General features: G+C 34.8%; 2 protein-coding genes across 2 annotated transcripts in view; both read left to right on the forward strand.

Moving 5' to 3' along the window:
• The window catches only part of LOC114923928 (transmembrane protease serine 12-like), a 10164-nt gene extending 1783 nt beyond the window's left edge, over nucleotides 1-8381 (forward strand). The window contains exons 2-5 of the mRNA XM_029287280.1: nucleotides 7-154; nucleotides 1954-2216; nucleotides 6179-6321; nucleotides 8145-8381. Of these exons, the coding sequence (XP_029143113.1) occupies nucleotides 7-154; nucleotides 1954-2216; nucleotides 6179-6321; nucleotides 8145-8381 (791 nt within the window). The remainder of the gene's footprint in view (nucleotides 1-6; nucleotides 155-1953; nucleotides 2217-6178; nucleotides 6322-8144) is intronic.
• A 3305-nt stretch (nucleotides 8382-11686) lies between these two features.
• Nucleotides 11687-25410, forward strand: LOC114923929 (transmembrane protease serine 12-like). Its single transcript, XM_029287281.1, has 6 exons — nucleotides 11687-11792; nucleotides 13678-13882; nucleotides 18184-18449; nucleotides 23321-23454; nucleotides 24522-24711; nucleotides 25388-25410. Exons 1-6 carry the CDS (start codon nucleotides 11687-11689, stop codon nucleotides 25408-25410), a joined length of 924 nt encoding a protein of 307 aa, XP_029143114.1.
• Nucleotides 25411-27246: the final 1836 nt, after the last annotated feature.

Raw genomic sequence — 27246 nt, forward strand, 5'->3', positions numbered from 1 at the left:
TTGTAGGTGGACATGATGCTATGCTAGGAGCATGGCCTTGGCAAATTAGTCTTCAGGTTTATGCAATTGGTGTAGGATATGTCCATGTATGTGGTGGATCTTTAATTAATACAATCATAGTGTTGACAGCAGCCCACTGCATTAAAATATCAGAGTATGTACCTTTCCATTCTAATACTTTTTCTTCAATTGGGTGTAATAAATCTACTGACCAAAGAAGTACTGACCAAATATATAATTATATATCAAAAATTGAGATTTAACATGCCTTTCCTAACTTAAATAATACTTTGCTGTTCTTTGTGTTTTGTCTTATTTCCCAACATGTTCAAACAACATCCAACATTTATGTTACAATTAGTTACCATCTTACGAGTCCCAAATGTTAAAGGATCTCATTGTATTCTCATAAAGAGTATCAGTTCTTTAAACATTACAGATGGTTCTCTAGTAATTCTTCATGAAATATTTATGGTTATTTAATTTGTTCTTTGTTTATCTTTGAGAGCCTAGAAATAATTTATCCTCGTTGAAATACTTGAGAGGAAAACCCCCCCCTTTATATCTTATTCCCCTTTTTTAATAATGGCAGGGCTAGTATCTTGAAATATAACACTTGATTTCCATTTCAGTTTATCTTTCTTAGTCCATGAGTTTTTTAATGAATTTTCTTTTTCCACCTGATTTTTTTACAAATATATTATCTCTTGGCTTTTGCAGTTGACTGAACCTAAGAGAAGAGTCTCTATTGACACATTGCATATGAAAGCTTTAAATCTGATCATTTAAGTTTTAAATATCCAGTTAAATCAGCCCTTTCTGCATTTCCCCTGATTCTTTGCCAATTCAGGGGTTACCTTTCTTAAACATCTTTTTACTGTTAATATGGCCAAAGTCAGATATTAATAAAACATAAATGACAAAAATTATCAAGAAAGGTGGGCTGTGAGAAAAGCAATAGGCTCGCCATGCTGTCTTCTCCACTCACTTCCCCGCCATTGTTTTCCAAATCGGATGGATGAATTGATACATACCTACATACGTACATTATTTTTCAACTAGCTGAAGGATGCAAGGGTAACACTTTCAGCATTGGAGAATCATAGAATTGGAAGGACTTTTGGGGTCACCTAAACCAAGCCCCCACTGAGTGCAAAAGCCACTACTGTAGACTGTCTTTGGCGGATAATCATCCGGCTTCTGTTTGAAGCTCTCTAAAAAAGAGATCTTTTCCCTGCTAACCTCAGCTTATCTTTCTTCTGGGTACCTAGGCATCTTGCATTTTGGTGCAGCCAACTTTATTAAATTAGACTTCAAAGACACTTTTGATCTTAAAAATGTATTACAGGTTGTTCTTTACTTTGCAACATATCAGCCTATAATTAAACATTTAAAAGATCAGAAAGATCACTATTTTGGGAACTAGCATTACTTGTAAAATACCTGTGACACTTACAGAAACTGATTAATTTTGGTCTAGTGCTGTATTAATGATTTGATTAGTTTCAATACAGAAACTGAATAAAATTGAAACTTTACTGTAGTAAAATACAGAAAATTTTAAGAAGTTTGCAAGAGTGATGCACTTACTTGGAGACTTTAAAAAGGGCTTAGATTGGAAAATGCTTTCATTGGCTATAAGTAATGCTGAGTATATGCTACCACCAGAGAGACATATATAGATTTCCTATAAGCATCTAAGCAGTTATTGTGGGAAGCAGGATACTTAATTGGGTGGAGTGATAGTTGAGAAAAAGAATATTTTTTTATTGGTAATTCTGTTATTTTCTGCAGTGATCCTTGTTTTAGCCACATAATCCAATTTTAATCAAGATCTATACTTAGTGATTTATTGTTTACTGAGAAGGGAATAAAAATGATTTCCATGTCATAGAAGTTATAAAATAGCAATGTAATAATAATAATCCATATAAAAGTTTTGTTCTGTCCTAGGAACCCAGCCCTTTGGAGGGTTGTACTTGGCTTGCATAATCTTAATGATAATTCTCATACAATAAAACGTCGGATTAAAGCTATCAATATACATCCTAATTATATGGCAGACACATATGACAATGATATTGCCTTGATAACACTAGTCAGATCTATCAGATTCAGTGATTATGCTCGTCCAATCTGCTTACCTGTCACAAATCTTTTGACAAATCGACAGTATCCATGTTACATATCTGGATGGGGTAAAACAAAGGAAAAAGGTATTTTTCTATTATTATTTCTGTGGCATTTATATAGAGACAATGTACAAACATCAGATTAAAAATTACTGTGCAACAAAAACAATTAAAACTTAACAACTGTCAGGGGAAAAACTTGTTAAAACGAGACAACACACCATAAACATCTCACTTTAGGATCCAGAGGTTTATTGAAATTTAGAACACATAGCAATTACATACCAAAACCCATTGCAATGAGGACCAAATGCACAAGCTGTCAGTGAGTGATGGATAGTGAGCAATTGGCCCAACTCCTTTTCAGTGCCACTCTTTTATACCTTAAAACCACAAACATTTTACAACAGTAATCAGTTATCTTGCAGTAACACTACTTTCAGTTCTTGTTCCAACCACAGCTTTTCCACATAACGCTTTGTTACACGTGTCATTGCACAAATCACATACTAGTACAAAAACAGTTCCTTAATTCTCAGACATTCAAGTTTCTGTGTTCTAAATATATAAAGAAATATGCAAGTTTGCAAAAGTGCAGTGTTGTGCAAAAAGCCACAGCTCTGATTACAAATATTACTACAGTAGGCAGAAGGCCTCAACTAAATCAATACACTTGATAATATTATTCATCAAGGAGGCTTTTAGCAGATAACAATAACTTTCAATAAAATTATTTTTCTCACACAACCATACAATAGAAGTAAGCATATGTCACTGTATTTGTCATAGTTCTTTTGGTTCTCTTTTAAAGTGTTAAGAATATTACGTTTCTGGCAAACGTTTTGCTGTTACTATTCACTATTCATGGCATTTCACATGTTTATAAGAAAACTAGGCTTAATTTATACTTAAGGGAATGCTGAAAATCTTGGATAGTGAAATTAGGTTTTTACAAATATAGGGCACAGAAAGGCTATTTTTATTTTGGCACTGGGCCTCTATATCTGAGAAGTCTTGGATCTGGATTTATATGAAAGAAGCTAAACATGTAGAAGCAATTATTTTCATCCTCCCTTCCCCCAAATGTTGAACAAGGTAACCTTCAGTCAGTGGTGGGATTCAAATATGTGAACAACCGGTTCTCTGTGCGGATGCCGCTTCCGGAAGTCCATTCTGGGCCTGAGCAACAAAAAATTAGCTACCGGTTCTGCCGAAGTGGTGCGAACTGGCTGAATCCCACCACTGCCTTCAGTACAGAGAAAGGGCAGAAAGGAGCTCTATTAACAGCAGATTGTATCTGCCTTTGCCTGAACTAAAAAGTCCCCTTCAATTTAAGTTTTAACTCCTGTGACTTACAATCATGCAGCTTTCTTTGCAGCAGTAGAGCAGTAGTTTGCCATTGCCTGTTTTTTAGGCCAGCACTATATGTACTACTGGTAGTCCTTGGTTAATTTGTTTAGCAACTGGTTGAAGTTGAAGTTAAAATGGCACTGAACAAGTGATAATTACAACTGGTTCTAAAGTTTCAGGCTGTCCCAGCACCCCCATAGTCATGTGATTGAAATCTGGATGTTTGGCAACTGGCTTGCACTTAAGAGGGTTGCAGCTGTTCACCTATCATTATCTCTTCTACCCAGCATCAGCCAGTTACATGTCTGGCAGCTTGCTTACAAGCTGTCTGGGTCTTATACCTTCCTGCTAGCTTCCCCACTAACTGGTTGTTGGAAGCTGGCAGGAAATTACAAGGAGTCAAGATTACATATTGACTTAATGATCCATGATCCTGGCTTAACAGCTGCAAGAGGAACTTGTCTCTAAATGATGTGGTCATGTGCTGTCACACTTTACAACAGGATTGCTTAGTGATGGAAATTCTGGGCCCAATTGCCTTTGTAATGTCAAAACTATACTATCTGTATACCAAACTGGCTCTCATTAGGTTAACTAGTGCTGCCATCTACTCTAGTTGTCTGTGAATTACAGTTTACCTAATTCAGTGTCCTCTTGTACAGGATTTTGGAATAGATAACATAGAGGAAGCATCAGCAAATGACAGCATATGGATCACAATGTCTAAGCTCAGAAGCTAAAGAAGATACCCAAATGGGAGATTTTCAAAGACTAGTACTTGTGCTATAGGCTAGTGTGGGAAATCAAAAGATGTCTTAAGAAGAAGGAAGCAGGAAACCACTTTTGTACTGTTGCCAAGAAAATTGTGTGGACATCAGAAATCAAACTCAACTTAAAGGCTTTACATAGACATGGTGAAGTTAGTTGCATGAACTTGCATTGAAACCAAATTGATATCCTAATTGTACTCTTAAAATATGTTAAGTTTTCTAGGCTCTGAGCTCTGAAAGATACAGTAGCTCTTTCCTTTCAGTTCATTATAGTGATCAGTAGCAGCTCTTTTTACTGTCACTTTTGGCTGTCCAGACTACATTTAGTTCTGTTCCTGACCTTACTAATTAGCTTTGAGCAGCCTGAACAGATTTCTTATCCACAAAGCATTTGCTTTTTTAATCTTACAAACTAAAAAGACTGCCTATTTAGAATGCTGATGAATCTGGCTACTTGTACTTTCCAGCATTTGAAACTAAAAAACAACCATCAAAAGATTTCACTAGGCAGGGTTTAGCCTGCTAAAGATTAAACATAAATACCTTCAGCACCAAGAACAGCACACTTCATCATTATAATTTGCAGCATTTCTGTTAAAATGACAATGAAGCAAATGTAATATGATGTAGCTAAATTAATGATTCTAAACATTTTATTTCATTACACTCATTCCCCTTAGTTTTCCATTTCATAACTTCTCCCCATCCCATCAGGCATTCATTCTGCAACAAATAAACATACTTAGTCATAATTAGCCTACTTTTGTTAACTCTATCAACCCAACTTAATCTTTCTCAGTATAATTTGTCTGGCTTTTGTAGAGTTTATTGACCCATATGCTGAAAGTTGTTTGGTCCTCAACTTTGAGAGGGCAAATAACACTGAAACTGTAACTTATAAAAAATCATCACCACACATATAAAACTGCCTCTGAAATTTCAGAAATATTTTAATAAAAAATGCCAAAATAGTGGAAATAAGAGTTTCACCAATTTAGCAGACTCCAGAGTTTTTAAACTTTTTTTTAAAATTTTAAAGTTTTTAAAACTTTAAAAAAATTTTAAACTTCAAGGGGCAATCAGTTTGAAGGAATACTAGTATACACTCTTAGTTTGATTCAAAGATTTTGATAGAGCTATTACTTTACAATATTCAAAATTTTGGTTTATTTTTCTTCATCTATCAGAAGAAAGAATTACCTTGAGAAATCCTTGAAATTAAAGTGATATTTTCTTCATCAGGATTACATGAAATAAATCCGAGTATAATTTAAGATTCATTGCATATAATAGCTAGTTAATATTGTCTTAATTATCTTACTGATCCACCCTTTAGACAACNTATATATCACTGTGTTGGGTATGTTCACTACCTTGATTTTTTTTAAAAAAAATAATAAAGGCAGGAGACAAATAAATGAATAAACATACTTAATGCCATAATAACTACAAAAATAACATCTTTTTAAAATCTAGTCTAAAGCACTGGGGAGTAATTTGGCCCTGATTTTATTGATTCCTGTTTCATCCTTGTTGAACTCAGCCATGCTGACTGTACAAATAAGAATGAGCACAAAAATGAATTCATAAAAATCAATCCTACACCATTACAAACTAACCACAAAAGGACAATTAAGCCTTTGAGATGTAACAATTAATGAGAATAGAAATAAAATAATAAAAGGAACAAAAATCTCAACAGCACTTACTGTTCTGTATAATCTTGATTCTAAGTTGGATGCCAAATAAAATTAGACACAACTCCAAAATACTAGAATGAATCTTGAAGATTATTTTGATCAGCAGTATACTTTTTGGAATGTTAAGTATAATGTAAGCTTGGTAGAATATATCAGAAAAGCTTAGTTGTCTTAAGTAATGACTGATTTGTTTCACAATGTCATGATATGTTATATGTTTTTACAGGTGAAAACAACTTAATATTACAAGAAGCTCAAGTAGATATGATTCCACAGAATTTGTGTAATAAACCCAGCTGGTATGCTGGAACAATTACATTGAATATGTTCTGTGCTGGCTTTCCAGCTGGAGGTATTGATAGCTGCCAGGTAAAAAGAATTTTAGTTTAGATTATGTTAGCAAAGCTTGTTGCGCAGGTGCTTGGACAATATATTTTAATTACTCTTTATTACATATTATTACAATTTACCTATAGCCTGCTATTTCTTTACTGCATATTTCTTTACTATCTACAGTAGGCTCCTGATTTGAAGCAGATTTTCTGACAGTCATTTTCTCAAAGAGTTCAGATCAGTTTCAGAAGGGAAACAGATCTTGCCCTCATGCTAGCAATCTAAAAAAATATACAAATGAAGGGAAGATGAGACCGATGAATTATTCAAAGTGGAAAGAATATGCTAGTGTTTATACACAGCTCAGGAAGACTATACTTTAATTTTTGGAGTTCTTCCTTGAATAGTAGTTTGTGATACTTATTCCTTTGGCTAATGGATGGGGCCAAAATTACTTTTGTTGATGAATGGGATCAGAATAAACTGCCGTTCTGTTTTTCTGTCCCAGGAAAGAACCACTGAATTCTTTATGCGATAAAGTGGCCAAGCAATTTCCCAGCTCTCATTCTTTTCCAATCTGAGGTAAATATCTAAGTTGGGACCCCTCCAACTATAATGGAGACCTATGAATAAAATTACCTGGATATATCCAGAGTACCCACAAAAGAAATGTTTTTCTGGAAGTGCAGTATTCAGCAGAGATATGCTACAGTCAAAGCCTAGTTTTTTTAAAAAAATAATTAGGAATTATAATCATGGTTATTTTTCTTCCACCTATGCTATATTCTACAGTTCTTACAGTACAGAATTGAAAAATGAGAATAATTCTCCCCTCAGGAAAAATGTAAAAGACAATTAACTCAGCCAATTGACTTGCAAAAAAAAAAATGAAGGCACTGAGAAGTCACTTTCATATTATGCCAAGAAAATACATGGATGTGTCCATGTAAGTCAGAGGTTCCCAACCGGGGGTGTGAGACAATATTCCAGGGGATGCCAAAACTTGGATTTAGAAGTTTCAAATATAGTGTATACGCATAATTTGTTATTTAAAACTTTTGTAAGGGGTGCAAGAATATATCAGAAGTGTTCTAGGGGTGTGGGAGCCACTGATGTAAGTCATCAGGGATGGATGAATTAAAAGTGAATTGATATAAGAAGAGGACTATCCTGAAAGATTAGTAAAGTCAAAATGTTATTCAAAACTTCTGAAAAATCCTGAATTTTCTGAGTCTACTATATTGTTACAATTTCATTTTTTCAGCATTATCAATTATTGAAAAATGAACCTAGAAATTGACTTAATATCTTAACATAACTTGCTTACCTCCCAGGATATAATTTGCTTTTTCAAGATCAATCAAATAAACCCCAACTTTGCACTATGTGAAACAATAGTTATGGTTTGACTTAATCAATTCCTTAAAAATTGCTGCTTTTACAGAATAATAGCAAACTCTATAGCAAAATTAGAATTTATTTTGTTTCTGTTCTGTGTATTTGGACTACTTACCTGTCTCCAAAATAGACAATTTGAAAATAAAGGATAAGGTGATTTGTCTTCATTAGCCACGTATAAAATGCTTTCTTATGATAGCTAAAACTGGAGGATACTCTTAGATACATAGCTTGATTTTGGGGCAAGCCTATTGAGCAGGTAGTTGATTTTCCAAGAAATTATATCTAATTGGCCTACTTTGTGTATTACCAAACTAGAGTAAGATTGTTTAGGTTTTCCAGATTTATTTTTCCTAGAAACTTTTCTTTTTTTCCTAGTATTTTCTTTTGACAATTGATATCTGTTGCTTCCTAAAAATTAAAAATATATTAAAACATATTATTGGCTTTTCCTGTTCCAGGGAGACAGTGGTGGTCCTCTGACATGCTACCTTCCAACCACTACAAAGTTTTATTTGATAGGAATTACCAGCTTTGGCTATGGCTGTGGTCGCCCAAGACATCCAGGAGTTTATGTTAAGACAATTAATTATATAAGTTGGATAAACAATTATTTACAGAGTAAAATTGTAACTGTGGAACTTCATTGCCTCCTGATCTTTTTAATGGTGTGGTGGACAGTCTTCCATATTCTGTAAAATGGCAGTTTCTTTCCATTGTATGCAGTAAATTTCTATTGCTCTTTAAATGTATTTGTTTTTTCTTGGGAATAGTACCATTATCAAAATTTGCTTTTTAAAAATGCCCATACAATTTAAATCTTCCTTCCATCATATTTACATTCAAATAATGGTCTATAAGTTTAATATCTTTCCAAACACACTAAAATATGAAAATGAAGTCAGTTCTTAAACATTATAGCAATCATATACATGATTAGTTAATTTTAAACAAATCTACCCTAAATTTATATTTTTCACTGTGAAGGATAAATTATGTTTATTAAAAGATACCAGATAATTAAGAGTATTTTCAAATAAAGTATTTTGAAGTTATTTGGATGCTCCATTGTATTATTATTTTTTTAAACCCTATAGAGTATTTCTTTGGAAAAAATCATGAAGATGTAAAAAGTGAATTTTTTTAGACATGAATCTCCCACAAACATATAATGATTTTAGCTTTGGATTTGAAATATGAAAAAGTGTGATCAATAACAACTGCTGGGTGTTTATTCCGCAAGATAAACTTTCTATATGTCCTAGCAACTGTATAAATGACTCATATATATGCATTAAAATATAGATGTTTTCTATACCAAAAAAATCCCTCTTTGAGGCTGATAGGTGATTTTAAAAAATGAAATATAAATAATAAATATGCATAAGTGAATAAAATGGGTGCAACCTAGAGTCTTAAATAAACAGTCTTCTTGAGTGTGGCAATTTAATTTAATTTAATTAAAAACAAACTTGCTGATATTGGAATTATCAACAATTCTCCAAATAATTGAAATGGTACTTATTATTTATTTATTTATTTATTATTTATATTTTTACCCCGCCCTTCTCCCTGCGGACTCAGGGCGGCTTACAGCCTTTTAAAACAAATACATAAATACAGAAAATACTAAAGTTAAAATGTTGATTAAAATGAAATATTATTAGGCCTTTGTTATTTTTAAAAATTATTATAAAACCAAGCTAAAAACCCTTAGGCCAGNAAAAAATAATAAAGGCAGGAGACAAATAAATGAATAAACATACTTAATGCCATAATGCCAAGTATGTGGTATGGAGATCACATACCACAGACATCATGGGAAGGGACAAGAAGACAGCTCTCTTAAATGTATACCAAGCAAGTTAATGCAGGGTTGTGATCTTAACCTGACATAACACTTTTGATACTCCGTCCCAAAAATGGGACACATATAGGAGAAACATGAATGTATAGGAGGGTAAACAAATGAGAAGACTGAGTAAAGGGAGAAAGAGTGAAAAACTAATAATCCAAAGTGATAGAATGTGAAAATATTTCAATCACACTTTACTAGCACGTTTTAAGGCACATTTTGATTTTGTCAATATATTGCATGTTATGTGCCTTCTAGCTGGTGGGGTATAGGCAAAAGTATCTTGGCTTGCAGATTAGGTTTTGGACCTCTACTAGTTTGCAAAGAACAATGTGAGCATGCTTGGATAAAATTGGAGTGTCTGTGGGCTCAAGCATTCCTTTCCTGTTAATATTAACTGGAAACTCTTACTTAAGGAAGAAAAATAGTGAAACACTGTCCTTTGTCTACCCTTGTAGGTAATTCAAAAGAATATCATAATTGAAAGTAGCTATGGTTAAGAGTAAGCGTCTGTTCACTTTGTTATATGATATGTATTAAATATGAGAGAAAAATAAGTTGAATGCAGTAAATGTACCACAATGCACTCATAGTCATTGCCGATGTGACTATATGCCGAGGTGCACGGAACATTGTTAACCTTCCCACTGAAATGCTACCTATTTATCTACTTGCATTTGCATGTTTTCAAGCTTCAAAGTCCAACCATTTTATCTATGCCTAACATCAATAGCTCATTACAGTCAGTTAAATATAAAAACCTTCTGGTCATTATCAGAGCCTGGCTCAATGTGATCTAAAAATAACTTGCAGGATCTTTCCATTAGAAGAGATTACTCACTATCAATAGCCTGTCAGAGCAATTTCAAATCACAAATCTTAGTCTGCCATTTGTTACCTCGAATGTTAGGGTTCATTATCAATGTTTTAAAAGGTGATATTAACATTTTTAACATTGCAGTCTAGGCCTCTTTACTAATTTCAGAAAAACCTGTTCCCTTTCTTCTTAGCCAAGGCAGTTTCTTTGGTGTAGGAGAACTTGTCTTTTCAGCAATAAACAATAGTATATTCTCAAAGTCCTTGAACACACAAGTTTTAAGAAAGTACACATCCAGTTGAGAAAGAAAGTAATGCAATCCATATATTTGCCACTAGTGGAATGTAATCTAGATCAATGTTTTTATTGTTCAAGTGTCACACATAATCAATGTTTTTCATTGTTTTATTGCTTGCTTTCTGAAATATCACATATACTGAATGTATTATTTCTTCCTGTACCTTATACAAACATTTGACTCTCTTCAATAAATGCTTTTTGTTTTATCTTAGCGTTTTTTATTTTTGGGTAGGCAAAGAAGCTCTTTTGCAACAGTAAATGTTTCTAAAATTCAGGGATCAGACCAAAGTCGGAGTGCCAGAATTTCGTAGCAACACATGGTGTAACATTTTTGTGTCATACCATTCAAACAACGAGTATGTTTTGCATCCAAAGGATCGTGATTTGCATGGGAGTCGATCCCTTCAGCCCATGCTTGCTGGGAAATATACTTTGAGCTGGGGGGGGGGAGGGGAAACGGAACGGAATGAGTTTTGCTGCCTCTTATATATGATTCTAATATATTTTCTCCTGATAATGCATTGGCAATATTTCTTCTTTCTCTCCTATGATGACCGTAACCAATTCAAGTCATTGCTGCACCATGAAGTGGCACGTTCCCGTTAATCCGACATCGAAGAGCAGCCTGATGGTTTAAGAATGTTTTTATTTTCTATTTAGTTATTAAATTTGTTTTATTCATGTATTAAATTTGTTTGCAGCCCATCTGTCCATAAGGTGGCTCTGCGCCCCCCATTACTTTGAAAGATTCTGCCAGTCAGAATCAGAATAGCCAAGGGGTCCGTTATGGTAGCGAAGAGGGCCTTCACACACACACACACACACCCCACCCCGATTCAGCCAGCGGTTATTTCAATCGGGCGGTTCGGTGGGCGGTTGAAGGCAAGACGTCGCCTTCCCCCTCGATTTGCACCAGGGGACAGCCTTGGCGAGGGACGCCCCGCGAGGCTGACGAGAAAAACCGTCGCTCGCGCGCCCTGTCACCTGATCCTCGACGGCCCTCGCCTGCCATTTTGCTTCGTAGACGGACGATGAGCCGCAACTTTTCCGCCGCCGCCGCCTTTTCCTTTTGGGCTTTGCTTGTGCGGTTCAGGGAAGCCGCGCCCAAAGCCCTGTCCTCCCTGAATCTTACCGACGGTGAGCTTGGCCTCGCTCCGTCCTCGCAGGGCGTCGAGCTCGGCCCTTGATCGCCATCGTGCTGCTTCGGACGGGATAGCCTAACAGATCGAGCTTGAGGGGAAAAGCCGTCAGCGGAGCGCGCGGGAATCCTTCGCCGAGGGAACGCGAGGGCCGAGGCCGTCGTCGGAAACGTCTCCTCCCGAAAAGGAGGAGTCCGCCGAGCTACCCTGCTGCCATTTATGCAACAGTGGTGGCTGTCGAAAGGCCCACCACGATTGCATAAATGGGGGCGCCGCAGGCGTTTGCTCTCGGGAGGAAAAATAATTGGGGGCTACTACAACTTTGTCTGTGCAAAGTTGTGTTCTGACAGTACGAGGGTTTCGTTCCCTACGTCGATCTAGGTTGTGGACGTGTGATTCTCTCCCTCTTCTTTACTTTTGAAATGAGCGAAGGAAATACAGTTTACCCCGGGCGTGGCTGCTGCCGTTTCCTCAATTGTCGATACCATTTCATTGAGATCCAGTCCCGAATATATGGGCCCAACAGTTTTCCCAATTATTTTCTGTACCTCTCGGCCCGTAAATTTATTGTAGGTACTCCTGTGTAGGGAATTTTGAGAAGCCTCTGGCCGCATTCAATTTGTTAACTCTCAGCTTGAAGGACGCTGATTCATAATTACTTTGGATTTATCTCTTCTGATCATTACAGTTGTGTTTATTATCAAAGAAGGCTAGCATTGTTGCTAGTATTGTAGATTTGACTTTTCACATTAATTAGAGCTGTTGAAAGCAGCTTGGGATGTCCGTAGCAATTCTAAATAAAAGCGCTTTTGCCTGCTGTATAATATATAAAGACAGAATATAAATAAATTAAAATACTCTTATGAGGAGTTTATAAATATTTCAGATTGCAATTCTCTTGGCAAAATTATTCAGAAATGGTTTGCCATTGCCTTATTAGCTGAGGAAAAGTGGTTGTTACTGTGCTCAAGATCAATTAAAATTCACAATTTCCCAGTTTCTAGCCTGATGCCTTAACTGTTCCACCTAAGTGGTTCCCATTCCATTGTTGCTAGATACTATTTTGTAAGCCAAAATGAAAATAATAAACCAATATGGTTGAACTGGGAAGATTTGGAATCAAAACTTCTGATTTACCAATTTCACTGGATAACTTTGTGCAAATTTCTTAGCCTAACAAAAATTTTGTAACAATATTACAAGGAAAGGGGGAATTCATATCAATTATTGTATTCTGGTCACAGTGTAGGAATTGTATCATGAGATTAAGCTCAGTTACTTTTACAGCTTGTTTTACTAAGGCATCAGTTGGGAACTGCCTGTGAGTTCAGAATTAGGCATTTAAGCACCTGCACATATTTTGGATTACAACTCCAAATCTCTTTACAGCTGATCCGATTGACTGTAGCAGATCAAAGTATTAGCCAAACTTGTCTGTTGAGTTTACTGCTGCTTCAGTTCAAATGACTAAGTTGGACCAGGGGCCCCAACCCCTGGTCAGTGGACCAGTACCGGGCCGCAGTATGCCAGCAACTGGGCCGCACAAACAAGCAAAGACCCATCCATGAGATGCAGGCAGCACACAAAACCACGCATCCTCCAGTCCACGGAAAAACCTCTCTCCACGGAACCGGTCCCTGGTGCCCAAAAGGTTGGGGGCCTCTGAGTTGGACAACTCTTCTAATAATGAAAGCTAGTGGTATTTTAAAATCATTAATCTCCTAACAGTATTTAGTCCAGTAACAGCAAATATTTCTTATCCAGATAAGTTTTTAAAAGGCTCTTTGGTTATTACTTTGTGTATATTGTTGAATGTTGGTGTTGATTTTTAGCTTTTTTACAGTAATTGAAAATTAACAATATAACTGCATTTTGATTTCCAGGATGTGGAGCAAGGCCTGCTATAGTTAACATAACAGCAGAGACTCAAATTGTAGGTGGACATATTGCTCAGCTTGGAGCATGGCCATGGCAAGTTAGTCTTCAGATTTATCGTGTTCGATCAGGTCGATATCGGCATGTATGTGGCGGATCTTTAATTAATAACAACTCGGTACTGACAGTAGCACGTTGCATTAAGAAATGGGTGTATGTATATTTAATTTCTAAATCTTTTTTATTCAGTTTGAAGATTTTAAACAAATGATTGAATTTTGAAATATGTGGAAGGAGAGATTCAGAAAAAGTGTTTTAATATACATTTAGCCTTAACAACACTTGTTCAAATCTTTTTATCAAACTAGATAAAATAAAAAAGACTAGATGGTATAGGGTTTCCAGCTTGAGCAGGGGTTTGGACTCAAAGATCTCCAAGGTCCCTTCCAACTCTGTTATTCTGTTAGATTCAGCAGCTTTTAATGCATGTAGAAAATACTTTAGGAGAGGACAACAGCTAAAGAATTCCTTTATCTCTTTCCTTGATAGTTAAAATCCTGTTCACCAGTTTGTCACTTGGCAGAAAAGTAAGCTAGGATGAAATTTCCGTTGTTAGGGTTTGTTAGGGTTAGCTGTTAATTGCTATCCTTCCAAAGATAGGATGCCACCAAGTGGTGATGTCTTTATATAATATGAGTTAAATAATGAGTTTGGTGTATTCCTATAGCATTGTTTCTCTTCCTTCCCACCAAATATCAGAGGCTTGTGGTAGAACATCTGCCAATCCCCAGCCCTTAAATGTGCTGGGGCTTGGGTTACTATATCACCATCTTTCAAGGTTCACTCAAAGCTTTTCACAGGTTGCAGCCATGGTTAGAATGCAGTATTGCAAGCTCATTCTGCCCACAGCCAGGGGTTTGATCCTGACCAGTTCAAGGTTAACTTAGCCTTCCATCCTTGCGTGGTCTGTAAAATAAGGAGGCAGATTGTTGGGGGCAATATGCTGATGTAAACAGCTCAGAGAGTGCTATAAAGCAGGGCTTTTCAACCAGTGGTACGGGTACCACCTGTGGTACATTGGCACTTGGCAGGTGGTACGCGACCATCCCAGAAAAGTTGTAGTGGGGGAGGGGATTGAGCTGAACCGGTGGCAGCACCGGACAAGCCTGAGTGAGAGATGGCTGGAGCTGCAAGGCTGTCAGGGCTCAGCGGAAGCGCCAGGATCAGCGCTTCTTCGGGGCTGTCAGGGCTCAGTGGAAGCATCAGGATCAGTGCCAGGCTCCAGCTGGAGCTCGGCACTGATCCTGGCGCTTCTGAGCCCAGAAGAAGCACCGATCAGCTGGAATGTTGCAGCATCTCCAGGGTTTTGTGATTTACATTCAGATGCTTGGCAACTGATTCATATTTATGATGGTCACAGTGTCCCAGTGACCAAAACCTGCTGCAACCACCCAGCAGACGGGGGGAATAAAAACCAAACACCCCCCCCCCCGCTGCCAATCCTCAACAGAAATGCTCACAACAATGAAAACCTTGGACAGGAGGAAGAGCGCTGCCGGGTGGGCAGGTAGGTGTCTTGCTCGGCTGTGGCTGTGGGGCACTTTTTTCAGTGCCATTGTAACTTCGAACAGTCACTAAGCGAACTGTTGTTCATTCTGTGATTAAGTGCAAGTGAGGAAAGGCCATGAGTAAATGGGGAATATAGGAGATTGCAAATATTATTTCTGCTCCTTTAAGGTAGGGACAAATAAAACACATTTTATATCTGGAAATTTGGAATGCTTTGATCTTTATTTCTGAGTTCAGTAGAAAAATAGAACTTCTTGGTTGTTTCTAAAGTACTGAAGTAGTTTGAGGTCTTAAATTCTCTAGGAAATTATTTTGCTTTCTTTCCTGTCCCATATTTTTCAACAGCACCTTAAAAGGAAGTGTAAAAAGAAGAAAATTTGTCTTTGGAATTTTTGGCTTTCAAACCATGACAATTAAATCCACATCTTCACATACTTAAAAATGTTTCCCTAAACATTACTTTTTTCCTAATCTATCCGGGGAAGTAAGATGTTTCCAAGCACCATTTACCAATTTTCCACTTACTGGGAATAAGAGGAATTGTAAGCCACCCAGAATCATTTACTAAGATGGGCAGTTATAAAATCATATAAATAAATAGAAATTAATAAACCAGTTGTATTAGCTGTGACTTGTATTATCAAAATATCATCCTGCTTACATTCTACAGGTGGTCCTCATTTAAGAATAACTGGTGCAGCACTATTCCAGTTAAGATCTGAATAAATGATAGTCAATAACTGGTCCTCATATTTATGATAGTCACAATATACTCATGGTCATGTGATGGTGATCCAGGCGCTCAGTGATTGGTTTAAAGTTATGAAGAGAACTTTAGAATTCGGTGTCATAAGTATCTATTCATTTTTGGCTATCACAAAGCTGTGGCTGTTGAAAAGATAGGTAGCATGCATCCTGCCATCATGCATCAGTCTAAAGGTAATCTAAATTGTTTAACATCACTCTTAAGACCCATATTAGATATCACCCTTCACAAAAGCAAAAAAAGCAACCTTTAAGGGCTCCAATTATTTAATTATTTGTTTCTGTAAAAATATTATATTCCTATGCCCACACAAACATCAGCAATATAAACTTTAGAAAAAAATCAGAATATTTATCCTATGAAGTATATTATACATAGTCCCACTTAGGAATAGGAAGTCCCTGTGTGAGTCCTTCTCACCTGAATAAAAAATGTACATTAATTTTTTTGTTAGATAAACTGCTTTTTTGTTATAAGACCAGAGGAGCCAAGAAGACATTTCCTAGGACAATATTAGTTCTACTGCTTTAAAATGTACCAAATGATTGATTAAATTATACTTAGAAACAGATAATGAAAATACCATGTGTCTGTGAAAAGTTTAAAGTTCATCACTATGTGACTCAGCTGCTCATTGATTTCATAATTGACAAGCCACTGAAAAGATGATTTTAAAATTAAAATGGCATTGATGAGCGGGTCCATTTAAAGTACTCATACTTTATTTTTCAGATAAAGACGTGTCTAATAGATACACAGTAGTAGAAGAAAAAAGCATCCTGTCTTTTTGAATTATGCTTTTTAGAACATCCATTTTTTTGTCTGAACTACCCTTTTTTCTAACAAAAAACGGAAAACTGGATTTATTGTAACTTAAATCAGGCATGTCAAATTTGCGACATTGTGCAATGTATCGTGACTTTTTCCCCATTGCCGGCAATGGGGCGGGTGCGGTTTCGGTGTGACGCATTCGGCCCGCAGGCCGGCAGTTTGACATACCTGTGTTAAATGAAGAGCAAACAGCCTCTACCATCTAATATGAAGTTACTAATTTGACTGGATGATTTCATAATTACGCAGCTGTGCATAATGGGGGCTAATTTGTTTTCTAAGAATTTTCTGAAATATTTTATTTCAGAAAAAATACTTGCCATACTAGCTTCTTTATTTTCTCGAATGTCCAATTTCTATTCCTGAATCATCTTTTTACTTCACTAGCATGCAGTTGACTTTCACAGATAGCCACAGCCTAATTTGTGAACTCTATTTAAATTTATGCTTTACAGCAAAACCTATTGTTACAGTAGTGAATATCAAATGTAGAAATTAAAAAAATCTGCTGCCAAACTCACTTAACCAGTGCTTAATTTTATTTTTTGTGCTAATTTGTTACTGTAATTTTTAATGGCACTAAATTTCTATCCCCCCCATCCTGTCTACAGGAATAAATGGTGCTAGAAATGCATTTAAATACAATAAATCATTTAGAAGATCTTCCAAACAATGTAGTTTTCTGTCTTATTTCGTAATTTAATGCTGCAAAACTCTAGAGTAGATTTTGTTTCTCATTTGTTGTCAGTGACCAATTCTGAAGTGATGTGTTTTATATTCATGGCGGAGAGAAGTATTAATAGTTAGTAGTTTTGCTGGCTGTATATTATCCTGTGAATTAATAGTAGGAAAAACAATGGAAGATAATTGCTGTATTGTCCTCAATTCTTTGTTTTTAAGTTTCTTAAATGGATCTGGTTGGAGACAGGTACTAGATTCCTTCTCCCAATCCATTTAGAGTTCTTATATCCTGTATTCATGTCATAATGTACGTATATACAGATTTATCTTTCAGAACAAAAAGATATTGTATGGTATTTTTATCTCATGCTTCTGTATTCCAATTTCCAAATTGAATACTTAAGAATTTCAAAGAATAATTGTCATAATAAAACAAACTCCTAATGGCAGAGAACAGTACCTATTTTCCAATTTTTATTTAAGGGATCCGTTTGATAAAATTGCAAATTTCTTAACTTGATAGAATTCTTAATTGAATTAGAACTACAGTATTACAGATTTTAAGATTAGAACTACAGTATTACAGATTTTAAGATTGCATAACTCTAAAATTATGTAAATCAGCCACTGAGCCTCATTAACTCTACAAAGGATTTTATTGTCCTAGGAACCCAGAATATTGGAGAGTTGTGATTGGTTTACATCATCTTTATAAACCTCATTCTCACACCATAAGTCGTCGGGTGAAAAGTATCATTGTCCATTCTGGTTTCAAGTGGGACAGCTATGAAAATGATATTGCAATGTTTAAACTTGTGAAGCTTGTTGAGTACAATAAATATATTCAACCTATCTGCTTACCTCACAATTCTCATCTAGTGACTGATAAGAATCCATGTTACATAAGTGGATGGAGAAACAGAAAGAAAAAAGGTAATTATTTAATCTTTCTGCAAATAATATTTCATGAACTAGGAAAGCTTTCATATTTTAATTCAAGTAATCTAACTTATTATGGAGAACAGGGTTGGGCAGTATTTAAGGGGTTGAGAGCTATGCTTCCTTTCAGCCTTCAAGAAAATCTGTGATGCCATCACTAGGAAGGATTGGGCTGATTCTTAGTCCTTCAGGGCAGTTCAGGGAGCCAGGAGGCCTGTGGAAAACAAATTACTCCCACTGCTAACATTAAATCTCCATTCTTTAGGCTATTGAGATGACAGGGACAACTTTTTATAATGTAAACTCTTGTCTGTCTACAGTATTAATATAAATTTCAGCTTTAGTCTACACATCAAACTAAATTAAATCTCATTATCTGCTGAATTACTTTATATTATAGATGTGAAGCAAATTTTCTTTTGGCCAATGATTCAAGCAAATTGATATGAGTGCTTTCATATTAGGGTTATGAAATGTTATGAAGTATAAAATTATAGGCTAGGAAAGAAAGCCCAGAAGAATGAATAATTTTCATATAATCTACATTAAATCATATGTATTTAATCATGTTCCTTTCCATTATATTCAATATTTAGTGACAACTTCTAGAGATGCTCTTGTGCCTGCATACTTCTCAGGCATATTTGTTTTAAATCAATTGCTCCAGGGATTGTGAGCCTCACTATTTTGTTCTGGTTTCCTGATATAGTCAACATCAAGAAATTATCACATGTCCCATATAGTCAGCTGAACAGATCCATCTGTTGTTTTGTAGGTAAAGAGAAGAGTAGTAGACTTCTGGGGAAGAAATGGCGAATTGAAACCAGCTACACTGAGAGCGGAGGCAATGACTGCAGTGGAATGAAGAGCTGGTGAAGGGACCGGCTGTTCAGGTTTCCTCTCTGAACAGGAGAGCACTTTGGAATGTCCACATGTGCTCCAGACAATTGCAAGGAGACCATCAGCCGACGATCTCTAGCAAGTTTAAAGCGCTGGGAGATGAGGGTTTGTCATCTTTGCCCAAGATGGCATTTTTTTCAAATTACACTGGATGTCCTTTCTTAATCGCTTTTGGAAATTGCTTATTAACTCTTTTTCAGATATTAAGAACCTACAGAAAGGCACCTTTTACTACACTGGATGAGTTTTCTTCAATCCTTAGCAGAAGAAGATTTAAATACAAATATAAGTAGTTAAAAAACCTTTTGGGTAACAACCTGCAAAAGGACAATTAGAATGTAGATTATAAATGGACTGAGGGTCCAAATTGTTTCGAAATAAAAATTTTAAACTAATTTTAAGAAACCTTCCCATGATAAAATGCTGTTGTTTATGTATGTATGTATGTATGTATGTATGTGTGATTTTTGAAGGTTGGACACTAGCAGAAACCAGAAGGAACTAAAGGACAAGAACGCTTAAATTAGAATGGAACAAAATACTTTAATATTGGATGTATTGAAAGATGAATCCAGAAGTTGATTTTAAAAGTGTCTGCGATTACAGATAGACTTCGACTTATGACCACAATTGAGTCCAAACTTTCTGTTGCTAAGCAAGGCCATTAGATGAGTTTTCCCCCATTTTACAACAATTTTTGCCACAATTGTTAAGTGATTTACTGCAGTTGTTAAATGAATCATGCTGTTGTTAAGCGAGTCTGGCTTCCCCAATGACTTTGCTTGTCAGAAGTTGGCTGGGAAGGTCACAAGTGGAGTTTACATGACCCTGGGACAGTGCAACTGTCATAAATACATGCCAGTTACCAAGTGCCCAAATTTTGATCATATAACCATGGGGATGTTTCAACAGTCATAAGTCTGAAAGCTAGTCATAAGTCACTTTTTCAGTATCATTGTAACTTCAGATGGTCACTAAATGAATTGTAAGCGAAGGACTGCCTATATAGATAAGTGTTTGAAAATGGTATGGAAGAGAAGTTTTATAGGCTGTGACTGAGATTGATTTGAAAGTGGATTCAAAATCATTGGTTATGTGAATGGTATGGAAGGAGATGCTATACTGGATGTACAAATTAAACTGACTGGTATCTTAACAAACCAAAAGAGACCTGGATAACTTTTTTATATTGGATTTACAAAAGAAGCTAATTTTATGAGAAGGGATAAAGAAAAAATGAGAATAAAGTTCTAGGACTATTATTTCGGGACCGTCAAAAGTAAAGGGAAGGAATATAAAGTTAGTTTATTTGATCATGGTTAAAAATGGACTTTTGCTCATCAGAACTCAGTGATGAGGCTCTAAAGATTTGGTGGTAGATAACATGATATAGGGAGAAGAAATCTTGTTGAATTTTACAAGAAAGTGATAAGTTACTAAAACTTGTTATGGGGAAGTAATTTTCTAAATTTTTCTTTTTATGAACTATATTATTTTTCCATTTTCTATTTTTTCCTTCTTTTTTCCCTATTTCTTTTTCTAGCTTGTAATAGATCTTATCTTTTTAATAGTAACACTCAGTAACATTAAAAATAAGAGTAACCTGTAGTTGGTGAGCTGCACTTTGATTTTGTCAAGGGACTATTTTTCTAGATTGGGATGGGCCACCTTTAGTCTCCATATCAATACTTTAAATACTCTTCAGATATTTATAAGTTTGCATTGCTGAAACGTAGTGGCACATTGTGGATTTGGATGGCATTGGTTTGAAAAACCAGTGGGCTTAGGTTTTAAGAAATATAAAATATATTTCTTAGGATTAATGAAGTAATACACCCAAAATTTTGTTTTATGTTTATTGAATTCCCCAAAGAATATGTTAAAAAAAGGTGGATATTAGATTTCTTCTGTTGGCATTGAAATAAATTTGAGACCTCTTTGACTCAAAAGGCAGCCAGCTATAGATGCCTTTTGGTTTCAAACAGTAAAGGTTAATACAAACTATATTTAGAGAAAGAAAATAGAATAGAAAGTAAAAAATAAAGGAAAAGGAAAAAAGAAAAGAAAAAATATGTAAAGAAGTGACTTCCAAACTGCATCATAGGTATAAACAAATTTAATGATTCTTCACCTCTATTAAAGTTACAAACAATTAAACATTATATTCCTTTCTTTTACTTCTAACAGTCTTAATCTTCATTCAAATGTTTTAGGATTTGATTTTTCAATTCTTTTTAATCTCATCGCAAAAAGGCCTTTAGGTCTTTTACATACTTGTTTTTTAAAAGCCAGTAAGGGAAAAAATATTCACGTCACTTTCTTGGTTCATCATTTGTATTTCTCTTTTGATTTTTAAAATATCAGTTTCTTTTGTATATCTAGTGAGAAATCATTTTCCAAGTTTTTCTTTTGGCCTGTCATTTGTAAATCCACTTTCAATATCTAACTTGTTCTGCATTTCTTCAATTTCAATTTTTAAACATAGTCCAACCACAGAGGCAGACACCATGACTGACACTGTTGATATTGTGGCTACTAATCTCTGGTTCCATTCTTCAAAAGTCTCCTTTAATATTTTGAATGTTATAATGTTTTGCATCATTTTAATTGATAGCTTTGTGTTTTCCCCCCTCTGCCTGGAATCTTTAGTTCCCTCTAGTGTCCAATTTTTAAAAACATAAAATTATTTATCTTCATTATGACTTGCAAAACTAGAAAAGATCTATTTCCCATGGCTTCTTTGTTCTTTATAATTCCAAAATCTTATGTTTCTAAATTCCCAATTTATCTGGCCCCCTTGTTCATTTATAACTTTCTAAAGTCAGTCTTATTTAGTTTTTGCTGTTTATTACAAATTATTTAAATTTTTAAGCTTATGATTAATTTTTTCTTTCATTCAAGATTGAAGAGAACTCACCTGATGTTTTCAAACTAATCATTCCAAATGTCTCTAATAGCTTAAAAGGAATTAAAAAGCAATTTTTGAAAGAGATTAGAAAATGAGGTTAGTAAATTTAGTGTCTTTTAAAAGGTGCTGAGCACTATTGCAAGCAAGATGGCTATTCCTGTCATCTTCTATTGGTCACACCTACAAGATACGAGGAGTTGTCTGGAATATATGTGGGTTATCTCCCGTCTTCTCCTTCATAGAGAATACAGGAGCAGGTCTACTTACCAGTTCTCCATTGTTTGCCACAGTTGTCAACTCTGCTTTTGCAAAAATGTCTTCAGTCAATCTTTCCCCAATTTTTATTTTTATTTCTAAAAATGAGATTGCCTATGTTTTTATAACATTTGAAATATAATGCTAAATTTAAGGATGAACTAAACTTATATTGAAACTACCTGGTTCTTTTTTATAATTTTTTTTTATCCTTTTATGTTTCATTTATTGTAATGACTACAATGTATGTAGGTAGGGAGTTCTACAGAAAAAAATTGAATGGGTGAAAAAATGCTTTTTCATCATCTAATGATTTGAAGGCTTAGGGTATTATGCTTAGAAAATAGTACTGGGTCTAAAACTCTCAATATTCTGTATTTTCCATAAGGCTTGTCTTACTACAAAATTAGCAACTGGGAATCTGTAGCATTTAAAAACTTAACAGCTTTATGATGGTACTAGTTTTTATAACCTGCAGTTGATTCTATGTGATATTCCAAGTTATGTCCTTAGCAAAGAATTTGTGTCTATATTTGTTGTTTGAGAATAGTAAACATGATTAAGAAAAATGAAGTGCAATAAATGTAAATAGTGATAATTACCCACTGGTAGTGGCCTTTGACCTTTTTGTAAGTCATGTTCATTGCCTAGCATTCAGTGAGGTAAACTGAAGTCTTTGAACACTTATCCCATAATAGATTTGTTGTTTTAAAGTTACCGGGTTTTTTTACTGCTCCTTTGGAAACTCTATAAAGAATGCTGAACACAGCATACTTCCACATATTTTGTGTTTTCTTCACAGACAAAATTAAAATTGAATTACAAGAAGCTCGAGCAATTATTATTCCACTATATGTCTGTAATAAATATGAATGGTATAAAGAAAAATTACCAACTGATATGATTTGTGCCTCTTCATCAACAAATAGCTGTATGGTAAAATAAAAATATTTTTACAAGTTTTAAGTGTATAATATATAATGTCATTTGGGATTTCAGCAGTGCCTAAATTGAATAATAAGTAGATAAATTAAAAGAATTTGCGAATTCATGTATTTTTTTAAAGAACTTTTTTTTAATAAGGAACATCTCAAACTGATTGGTTCTTTTCAATTAATTACAGGTAGTCGACTTATGACTACAATTGTTCGCAAAATTTCTGATGCTAAGTGAGACATTTGTTAAGTGAATTTTGTCCCATTTTACAACCTTTCTTGTCACATTTGTTAAGTGAATCATTGCAGTTATTAAGTTAGTAACACAGATATTAAGTGAATCTGGCTTTCTGATTGACTTTGCTTGTCAGAAGGTCGCAAAATGTGATCACATGACCTTGGGATACTGCAATCCTCATAAATAAGTTGTTGGCAAGCATCTGAATATTGATCACCTGGCCATGGGGATGCCGCAACAGTCGTAAGTGTGAAAAAGTCTTAAGCCACTCTTTTCAGTGCTGCTTTAACTTTGAATGGTCACTGAACGAACTGATGCAAGTCGAGGACTCAACTCTTAGCCTTGAATTGGCTTTGTATCAAATGCAGATGGGATCAAATGCTCTTATTTCTTATAGCCTAGGTGCAAATTCACTATTTTGAAATTTCTCGGTAAACTTTTGTATTCATATAAAATTAAAAGTTTGAAAATATTAAGTGGCAGAGGAACTTTTGACATATAAAAATTTTGTATTTTCATTAATTTTTTCCTATTTTTTTTGTTTCTTTGAAGTGTTTTGTATTTGAAGGATCTTTAATTTTTCTGTAGTTTTTCTTAAGCACAGCCACTATATTGTTTTTAACATTTTTTATAATAGTTTTATAGTCTGATAAATGTATATGTCAAGAAATATCAATATTTCTAAATTGAATAAATAATTGAATTTTTAAAAAAACTATTTTTTGTTAGTTGAACAACCTATCTGAACCAAGCGGAAGATTACTATATAGTACTTCAGAATTTTAGAATAACATGAACATTTGACTTTTTCCCTATTTTTCATATTCTAGGAAGATAGTGGTGGACCTTTGATGTGCTATTTCCCGAGCGTATCCCAATACTATCTGATAGGCATCACAAGTTTTGCCACTGGCTGTAATCAAGATAAATATCCAGGACTTTATACGCGTACAGTGAGTTACAGAAAATGGATAGATTTTCATCTTCATGATAAAACCACAACCACAGTGAACATCCAAAGTATTCTAGTTCCTTTAACTATGGAATGGATAATCTTTCACCTATAGACATGTTCTTAGATGGGGTATTTAACATTTCTGCTAGTTTGTTTAAACCATGTCAACTAATGGAGTTTGTAATCTATGACTTTACTATCCCAACTACACTTGAGATATATTTGTAATCATTTTAGTTAGCAGGTCACATTTTTAAATATTTATGTATCATTGTATTAAATGCCTGAAATTTTGTTATGCTGTGTGATAAAAATTAACTGATGTTTTCTGTTGGCTTATAGAAACCATACACTAAGTTGAAGCTTAATATGATATATGAATTACTGTACTGTTGCAAGATTATACCAAGTATAATATAGTAGCTTGATCTGTCTTCTGATACCTCTAGTAGGATTAGCTCTAAATAGGGTTGACGATGCTTCTGTCCATCAAAATTGGAGAAAGTTCTTTTTCTTAGTTTGCAACTCCAAATATTGCTATCTTGTTGCTGTAGAACATTTGGAAGAATGGATCATAGGATATTATTGCACAGATAATTTCCTCTCTTTTATATCAGTGGACTTCTGGCACATCAGACAATACTTGTGGATTAAAGAAGTTTATTTGAAAGAAGCTTATGCTGGATCCAATCCAAAATCACCTTTGACATACCAGTGTAATATTTCGTCTTTTATGTTTAGCTAATTTAGAGAAAAAATTATAAAGACCTATCTAAAAATAAGTTTTTGTTATGAGCCCTGTAAACATTACATATTAAATTCATTAATACATATAGTATGAATGAAAATGGTAAGAAGAATGAGAGAAAAATATGAGAATGTGAATTACTGCATGAAAGGCTATGAAAAGGCAAGTGTCATGGCATGTACTATAGAAATGCCATGTATAAATGAATGGAATATGAGTATATGTGAAGTCATGGCACTGAATTAAGTGAATAGCATTGTTCAAATTAGTGACAAAAATATTTTGAGCCTTTAAAAACTTAAAACGTTATCAAATCAGACTACCATAGAATAATATAAAACTATCCGTAGAATAGAGAAATTAACATCTAACAGTCCCATGCTGTGAGATATTCTTGTACCTTTAATAATTTTTGTCTAAATTGCAACGTTTGTCATTGATTGTTATGAGGGTTGAATGAAAAGTATACCTCCATCTCCCTAACCTTAATTTATATATGGATATTTTAATTAAAAAGAAATAATTCTTGAAATCAACTATTTTGTTACTTGTATTTCCTGTATTTACTTTTGCACATAATCACCACCATTTGCTACATACTTTGGCCAATGACAGACAAGCTTCTTAAAGTCTACTTCTTCAACCAGATCTGAAATTCTTCCTACATACTCAAACAGTTGCCCATGAAGGTATATCTTCAATTATGGAAAAAGATGGAAGTTGCATTGTGCCAAAAATGGACTGCATACTGGATGGGGTTAAACAGTGAGATCAAATTTGCAATTGCCTTCTGGGTGATGAGATCTAGTGCTGTCATGCTGCAGCAAAATTGCCTTTTGTTTGCTTCCAAATTTTGCTTAATCCATTTCAAATTGTTGAATGTTGTAATACAATATTCTGAGTTGACAGTAATGCCAGGTTCGAGGAAATCCATATGAATAATGCTAACTACTCCCCCTATAACTATGAATTTTCCTATCAAAGCCTAGGTTTATTTTTGTAATATTATGGGAAATGTGCAAACATTGCACATTTGTGCAAGCCTTTCAAAATTGAAAAATATCAATCTGATCTACAAGCTCCTGTGATACTCCAAGCATAATAGCAGTTTCCCTTTGCATAATCTGTTAATCGTCCTTAATCAGTTCATAAGACTGTCGTATGAAATTTACTGGTTGCTGTCACAGATTGTCCTCTTCATTCCTGATTGTACACATCAACATTTGCTGACTCCACACCATTATATATTTGTCCAGCAGTGCATAATACTCATGTTAACACAGTCAACACCATAAGCGTGTATTCAGCAGTGAATTTCAACTGAAGGAACTCCTTTGGCAGACAAAAGTTTAATATCAGTACATTGCTTAAGCATATTAATAAGCACACATTAAAGGCTTTCTTTTCACAATCTTGCCTCAAAGTTTCCAACTGAAGAGAAAGAACAACATGTCAAACATGTCAAGAGTTTCTAGCACATCAGAATTGCCATTTGTTGGTAATTTAATTTCATTCAATCCTTGTACTGTGTAATGGTGAGATCTTTCTGCAGGAAATCTAATCTGAGAGTAATAAATCAGCTTTGAAAGCATTTCAGATGCCAAACACATTCACAAGTGCCTCTGAGCAGTTCAGGGCTCAATACTGGGTCTTCGGTTTGGAAATATCAGATAATCAGAATATTTGAAGACACACATGAAAGCCAAGCCTACCAGAGTTACATGGTATGCAAGCATGCTCAGTGAAATTTCATGGAACAATTTTGACGTTATCTACTAGTTTGCTATTATAGACATGTTAACTTGTACCCAGAAAAGCAGCCAAAAATGTTTCCATTACAGAGCTTGCTATT

Source organism: Protobothrops mucrosquamatus, unplaced genomic scaffold, assembly GCF_001527695.2.
Source record: "Protobothrops mucrosquamatus isolate PMUCROS unplaced genomic scaffold, P.Mucros_1.0 scaffold_282, whole genome shotgun sequence".
In the NCBI taxonomy this organism is placed as follows: domain Eukaryota; kingdom Metazoa; phylum Chordata; class Lepidosauria; order Squamata; family Viperidae; genus Protobothrops; species Protobothrops mucrosquamatus.

Excerpts from the sequence above, each read along its gene's own strand:
- LOC114923929 (XM_029287281.1), top strand. The coding sequence starts at position 11,687 with ATGAGCCGCAACTTTTCCGCCGCCGCCGCCTTTTCCTTTTGGGCTTTG. Across the intron at positions 13,883-18,183 it reads CGTTGCATTAAGAAATGGGT|GAACCCAGAATATTGGAGAG; the intron begins GTATGTATATTT and ends TTATTGTCCTAG. Across the intron at positions 18,450-23,320 it reads GAGAAACAGAAAGAAAAAAG|ACAAAATTAAAATTGAATTA; the intron begins GTAATTATTTAA and ends TTTTCTTCACAG.